General features: G+C 38.5%; 1 protein-coding gene across 1 annotated transcript in view; it reads right to left on the minus strand.

Annotated features, from left to right (window-relative positions):
* Positions 1-657: 657 nt before the first annotated feature.
* Ptpn2 (protein tyrosine phosphatase non-receptor type 2) overlaps positions 658-8,075 on the minus strand; it is a 52,547-nt gene continuing 45,129 nt past the window's right edge. The window contains exon 4 of the mRNA XM_008842630.2: positions 658-1,374. Within this exon, the coding sequence (XP_008840852.1) occupies positions 1,261-1,374 (114 nt within the window). The 3' untranslated portion in view covers positions 658-1,260. The remainder of the gene's footprint in view (positions 1,375-8,075) is intronic.

The raw sequence follows: 8,075 nt of genomic DNA on the forward strand, positions 1-8,075 counted from the left end.
CATGAGACCTCAGGTTCAATCCTCAGTACTGCAAAACAAAAAGAAACAAACGAAACGAAGGCCAGCCTGGTCTACAAAGTGAGTTCCAAGATCTCTGGGGCTATAGGGAGACCCTGTCTCAAAAAAAAAAAAAAAAAAAAAAAGACCAAAAAAAACCCCCAAACAAAACTCTAAAACAAACAAACAAGATTATATTATCAAAAGTAATCTACAGATCATCAAATTTTCAATGTTATTCTTCAGAGAAATATTAAAATCTTAATGACCCCATCCAATTCTGTGCAAAAAAAAAAAAAAGAAAAGAAAAGAAAAGCAGTTAAGTGAAGAAACAGCCTACAGGACAGGAGAAAAATCTTTAGCTAAATACCTGACAGAAGATTAGTATCTAGACTATACAAAGAATTCAAAAACACTAAACAAATGAAAAAAAAACCATCAAACAACCCAACTAATAAATGGGCTAATATTCAACCTTAGCAGAGAAATGCAAATCAAGACCTTGAGATTTTATCGCACTCCAGTCAGAATGGTAGTCATTAAGAAAACAAGTAACAGACTTAGAAAAACAAGGGACGTATGTTCTCTCTCATTTGTCATTTGTGAAAACTGAAAGTAGAGCTACCACATGACCCAGCTTTACTACTTCTGGGTATTTACCCAAAGATCTCTTAAGTCAACATATCACAGAGATACTTACACATGAATGTTTACTGTGGCATTATTCACAAAAGCTAGCTTATGGAACCAACCCAGATGTCCAAAAACAAAGGAACGGATAAAATGTGGTACATATACAAAATGGAACTTTTTTCCAAGCATAAAGAGCAAAGTTATGTCTCTTGTAGGAATATGGATGCAACTGAAGCTAATCATATCAAGTGAGCTATGACAGTCTCAGAGAGACAAATATAGTGTTTTCTCTTTGTATCTGTATAATATGTAGGATGTATGTACGACATGAAAGTAGAAGTAAAACTGTCCAGAGAACAAAAGGCTAAAAGGCTAAAAGGAGGGGAGAGGGGAGGAATGGTAGGGAACCTGCTCAGCATATCACTTATACTTGTATGAGAATGTCCTTACGTAGCACAGTATGAATATGTAGCACCATGAAGCTATAAAAGGGGAAAAAATTTTAATAAAAAGGGAAGGAAAATGATATATTAATCTTTAGCAATTTAAGGCCCAAACTAATGAATTCATAACCCTCCAAAATGAAAATTTTAAGCTAATGATCACATGCAGTACAATAAACCAAAAATATTAAATATTACTCACCGATTCTTTCTCTACAATTTGGTTTAACATGACAACTGCTTTGGTTTTTTGCTGCCATACCATGAGCCAGAAGTGGCAACATGTATTAGGAAGTGGACCCTGTAACAACAAAACAGGAGCAAATAATCAGGGAAAGGAGCCTGAAAAGATGGCCTGAGACAAAGCTTCTTCAAGGATGCTGCTGGAATGCACTAATACAGTGAATGCATCAGGTCCTGATAAGTAAAGACTTCAAACATGTTTAAGTTCAAAATCTAGTTTGTACTTGACAGAATTTTGGCTGCATATGATTAAAATATCTTATTTTATTTGGGAAGAAAAGGAACTGTTTGAAATACCAGGCAGCTTTCAGAGCTGAGAGATGGAAAATTAGGCAGAGATAACTACTGACAATAATTATAAAGTACAGGCAGGGTTTTCTCCCAAGGAGCCACCTTGGTTCACAGCTTCTGATACTGTCTTTGTTACCATGGCTTTGTGGGCATTACCAAAAGTGGCTATAGTAGCCACATATAATGTATAAGAAACCAGAGTAAAAATCCACAAGTGAGAGTCTCTGGATGGGCATCTTCTAGTTGCAAAGGATGTCAGAAAAGGGAATTTGTCTCTTTTAGTTTCTATAACAGAAAGAGAGGCCCTATCTCACATAGATCATGGGGGATCCATGAAAGTGGAGAAGTCTGTGTCATCTCTGGGCAGCCAACCAGCTCAAGTCAACACAAAAAAAGTTCCAGAAAAAAGGGCAATCAAGAAAGTACCTGCAAATCACAGTTTGTTGTGCCTCAATGACTGAGTAAAAAGTGGGCAGTAGTCCATACTACAAAATGCTACACGGGGGGAAAAAAAAAATCAAATATACGCTTCCAACAATTTTTACATTTGGCTCAATGATAGCACAGGGTAAAATAAAAGATAAAACATGGAGAGGCAAGCCCAGACCATTCATTTGTTGTAGGGTCACTCATTCATCCGTCATTCATTCATTTGAGTAACTGATTGCAGGGTTTAAGATGTAACCCAAGGCCTCCAATATGCTGGGCAAATGTTCTAACACTGAGCTATACCCCTCATCTAACTAATTTTGAATGAGTTAGAGTGCAATTAAATGAACTTCCATCGTACCTAAGTAACTCTAAACATGCAATCAACGTACAAGGCAACGTGGCAGACTGGTGAGGGTTAGGAGCAGATTAGTCCACAGCTATAGCCCCACGTGTAATAAAGGATTAAAATGGATCTACACTGAAATCATCTTTAGGATAGATGTTGTCTTTGGTATGTAGCTGATACCTGTACATATCACTTAAGTGAATAAATTCTATGGTTAACTTATAAAAATGCTAGAAGCCGGGCATGGTGGCGCATGCCTTTAATCCCAGCACTTGGGAGGCAGAGGCAGGCAGAGGCAGGCAGATCTCTGTGAGTTCAAGGCCAGCGTGGTCTACAGTGAGTTCCAGAACAGCTGGGGCTACAAGGAGACCCTGTCTCAAAAAGCCCAAAAAAAAAAAAAAAAGAAAAAGAAAAAAAGAAAAAAAAAGCTAGAAATCTGAGAATCCTGAGAAACTGCAACCATATGTTAAAGGATATTATTCTCTTCATTCAAGGTATGTATGTACTGCTTTATTTACTTCCAACATAAGCCATACAGCCAAAATGTAAAAACAGCAATGACACAATCTCTAGTAAAAGCAATCTTTAATCTTAAAGAATCGTGAAGCATGGCTAGGGAGATGGCTCAGCAGTTAAGAGCACTTGCAGGCCTTTAAAAGGACCAGAGTTCAGTTCCTAACACCTACATGGGGAAACTGTCAGCTGCCTATAACTCTAGTTCCAGGGGAATCTGACACTCTACTGGTCTCTAGGCACCCTCACATACATTGTGGTGCAATATATGAACACACATCCAACCCCACATACACATAAATAATAAAATAAAATAAAGCACTCTTAACAAAAAAAAAGAAAGAAAAAAGAATCAATTCAGCAGTGAAGTCCCTCAATATGTATGCACACAGGACTCAGTTATATTACTGGTTCTAAAGACTAAATAATAAAAATGAAACAACTGCTATAATATAAAGAACATAATTTTGGTTTTTGGTTTTTTGAAACAGGGTCTCCCTGTAGCTCCAGCAGGCCTGGAACTCACAGAAATCCATCTGCCTTTGCCTTCCAAGTGCTGGGACCAAAGGCCTGTGCCACCACACCCGGTCAACAGGTTTTTTTTTTTTTCTTTGATTTTTAAAATTTTTGTCTTTTTTGAGACAGGGTCTCCCTGTAGCCCCAGCTGTCCTGGAACTCACTAGATAGACCAGGCTGGCCTTGAACTCACAGAGATTCGCCTGCCTCTGCCTCCTAAGTGCTGGGGTTAAAGATATGTACCACCATACCCAGTGGGTTTTTTTAGAACTAAAGAGACAGGGTATCATCTCTCAGTTCCTCCACAAGCTAGCAACGCTACCAATTTTTCAATCAGCAAAATGAACAAAGTACGCCAAGGTACTGATTAAAAAAATTAACTCATAGAACTTGGAAAAAGATGATTAATCTAATAAGGAACAAAGAACAATCAGAACATTACAGATAAGAAACAGTAAATACTTCCAAGTTTTTTTTTTTTTTTCCTGTTTTAAGAAACATGGTATGTACGAAGGCATGACTGAGATGCAAAGTCAATGCCTCAAAGTGTGTACAGAGTGGGCAACAAATACTTGTATAACCAGCATCAAGTGCCAAAAGATAAGTCGTGACAGAAAATGGAGGAAGTTATGGTCATGTCAGGGATCCTAAGCATAAGGCAAGACACATGAGAATTTAGAGCACATCTGGAAAAAGATCAACAGAACTGTGAGGTGAAAGTGGGGGTACACAGTAGCATACCACACCTGCAGAGCAGGAGGGGCTGGTAGCAAAGAGAACTGAGCAGCTCTAAAAAGGTTAGAATGGCAAATTAAAAAGGACACATGATGGGCTGGAGGGATAGCACAATCATTAAAGGCTAAAGCTAACAACCAAAAGGACACATGAGGACAGTTTTACCCAAATGAAGAAAGAGGAAGGGGGTAGTTCAACCAATCAACCAACCAACCAACCAACCAACCAGATACAGAATGTGAAGAATTTAAGATCTAGGTTAAAATATCCACAGAGCCATGGAAAATATAGGATGAAATTCAGAAGGAAAAACTAGAGACAGTCTTCTGAATTCTCATTCTCTAAATGAGTGGGGCCTTGCCTATTGGGACCCATGAAAATAGTCCAACAGGGACAAATGATTTAAAACTAACTAAACTGGGGACTAGAGAGATGGCTCAGCAGTTAAGAGCACTGACTGCTCTTGCAGAGGACCCGGGTTCGATTCTCAGCACCCATATGGCGGCTACGAACCGTCCTTAACTCCAGTTCCATGGGAATCCAAAGCCCTCTTCTGACTTCCGTGGCATTGCACAACACGGGTGCACTCACATACACATACACAGGCAATACACTCATACACATAAAATAAAATAAAATAAAATAAAATAATTAAAAAAAAAAAAACACTGAACTGGCCGGGCGTGGTGGTGCACGCCTGTAGTCCCAACACTCGGGAGGCAGAGGCAGGCAGATCTCTGTGAGTTCAAGGCCAGCCTGGTTTACATAGAGAGTTCCAGGACAGGTGAGGCCACAGGGAGACCCTGCTTCAAAAAGACCAAAAAAACAAAAACAAAAAACAAAAAACAACTAAACTGGCCAGGCTCCCTGCAGCTCACACCTTTAATCCCAGCATTCCGGAGGCAGAAGTGGGTGGAACTCTGAGTTTAAAGTCAGCCTGGTCTACAAAGAATTGCAGGTGAGTCAGTTACATGGTGAGACCCCATCTCAAAGCAAACAAAACACATTTAATTGTTAAGCCATTTTTTTTTTAACCACAATAGGATTTTGGATGCTTTATAAAAGGATCAAAAACCCATGATTACCATGCCTAATAAGCAGCAATAACAAATGTCAATACGTGAAATGGTTACCATAGTGCTAAGCACTGTATGAGTTTTCTCAAAGCATCATTTTATAGATGACAGAACAGATTAAGTCATTTATACAAAGCCACACAGCAATCAAGAGACAGCAGAGAAGGAGCTATAGGGTCTACTGTGGCTTCATCTTACCTACTGTTTGACCTTATTAGATTCCTCCACTGTAAAATAAAGATATTAGTGTTTAACAGAGAGGTTCTTCCGATGTTTAAATAGTATAAAACATGTAAAATAAGGGAAATGCTACAAAACTATTTTTATTGCATTTATTCTGTGTGCACCATGGCGTGCATGTGCCATAAAATGGTTGTCTCCTTCTATTAACCCACGTGAATTCCAATGACTGAACTGAGGTGTCAGCCTTGACAGCAAGTGCCTTTACCTGTTGAGCCATCTTGCCAACCTACAGAACTATTTCTGTTCTTATTAATTTTACCTCTCATTAGACTGTAATGTTCACAGTAGTGGGATTTATTTATTTAGAGACAGGGTCCCATGTATCAAAGCTGACCTTAAACTTCTGATCCTCCTACCTTTACCTCCTGGATGTTGGGATTACAAGCATTCACCACCATGCCTAACTTTTGTTTTTGTTTTTTTAATTTTGCTTTATTTGAACAGGGACTGTGCCACAAGAGTATCTCTCAATAAATCTTCTGGGTAAATGAACAGTCAATCAAGTGCTAGCAGGAGGGTGAGCACAAATTCTGGAAGACCAGAGTACACCCCATCTTAGGTTAAAGATGCTGAATAGTTCAGATGGCAGTGTGCTTGCCTTATATATGTGAGGTCCTGGGCCTAATCCCCTATACTGCCAAAATCAAACGTACAAAAAAAACCATAGCCCCCAAAACTGAAGTGTGGAGGTGGGGGCAGTTAAAAGAGACTCCTAAGAAAGACCTGTTTATAAGGACTAAGAAGAGAAAGAGGAACCAGTAAATAATTACTGGGAAAAATGCTAGAGAAGAAGGAACGGTTATGTTAAAGGACACAGCAATCATTTGTTCCGGTTTATATATGTAATGTCTCCCTAGTGATCGTGTGTTAAAGGCTTAGTTGCTGACTGATGGACTTTTGGGAAATGATGGGGTCCTAAGGCCTCTGGCCTAATCAAAGATTAATCCCTTGATAGATTAATAGTATGGTAGAGCAATGGGAGCTGGGTCCTAGCTGGAGAAAGCATATCTTTCGAGGAATGCCCTGGAGAGATGAGATACACCTTGTCACATGGCTTTTTCTGTTTCCTTGCAGCCTTCATAGTCTACACCTTGCCTTAACCTTAAAGCAATAGTTCTAGCTGACCTTGGACTAGAATCTCTGAAATTAGAAATCAAAATAAACCTTTCCTCCTTTCAACTTTTCCTTCAGGTATTTGTAACACACATGAAAGCCTAATAGACCAAGCTTTTCTACAACTTCAATTTTCATACTGAAGTTGTTAAGTAGAAAGTATACTCGTAATTCAGAATACTGGTGCACTCATATGCATGCAGGCAATACACTCATACACATTAAAAAAACTCGTGAGTGATTATTAATGTACATAAGAGAAGTAGATGAAAATGTTCAGCTATTACATAAATGCTGAAAATAGCAAATTAAAGTTGATGTCCCCAATCCCCATAAATGACCACCTCTAAAAGGTTTTGTATGATTTATTTACGTACTCAGTCCTCTCATATGAAAATTGAAGTTGTAATGAACACTTCATGTCTGCTGGGATTTCACAGGTCTGTTTCTCAATCAGAGTATGTGACCACTGAGAATTATATCTTTATTCATTCTTCCAATTTATTCCATGAAAGAATTATACTAGGTCCAAGTTAAGAGGACCCCAAGTGATTAGAATTATATAAGTTCTGAAACTTAAAATTTGTAAAAGAGATAGAGGGAAATACTAATTGTTGCAAGGAAATTTTCACTTACACTTCAGTGAGTCATAAGCACTTAAACCCAGAGGACTTTCAGCTTATTGTCCTTAGCCAGTCTAGTCTCTACCAGGAATTTGCACTAGTCTTAATATAACTGAATTATTTCTCCATATTCCAGATATTCAAGTACAGTATCATTGCACATTTGTTTTTAAATGTCTTAACTAGTTTCTTGTGCTCATAAACATTAGCAGTTCCTTCAACAGTCAGGGTCTTTTCGACAGTTCTGTGCTGAACTCTTTTTTTTGAGACAGAGATTCCTTGCCTAGAACTCACTGTATCGACCAGGCTGGCCATGATCTTTGTAAGATCACTGATATCCTTAATCAGGTTTTCCTCAGCTTGTTTCTCTTTCTCTTTGAATTACAGGACTATTTTATTTCAACTAAAATAGTTTGCTTTTATGAGTCAGAAATATTCTCATTGCTCACAGGTACATTAATTTGAACTTAAAACTATCTTTCAAATAGCAAAATTTTCTAATGTTAGGTTTAAAAAAAAAAATGTCAAAGCCAGGCGTGGTGGTGCACACCTCTGATCCCAGCACTTGGGAGGCAGAGGCAGGCGGATCTCTGTGTGTTCAAGGCCAGCCTGGTCTACATAGTGAGTTCCAGGGCATCTGGGGTTACAGGGAGACCCTGTCTTAAAAAGACCAAAAAAAAAAAAAACAAAAAAAAACCAAAAAACCCTCAAACATTAAAGATTATTTCTAAACATTTCTGAACTGACATTTGGAAATGAGAGTGTTGTTAACTAATTCTCTCATATTTATTTGATAAGAACAAGATATGACCTCAAAATGGAAGGAAAGTAGTATACAGCTGGGGGGGGGGGGCTGCTGGGGTGCACAGAG

This window comes from Nannospalax galili, unplaced genomic scaffold (assembly GCF_000622305.1).
Source record: "Nannospalax galili isolate Female #2095 unplaced genomic scaffold, S.galili_v1.0 scaffold700, whole genome shotgun sequence".
NCBI classification, from domain to species: domain Eukaryota; kingdom Metazoa; phylum Chordata; class Mammalia; order Rodentia; family Spalacidae; genus Nannospalax; species Nannospalax galili.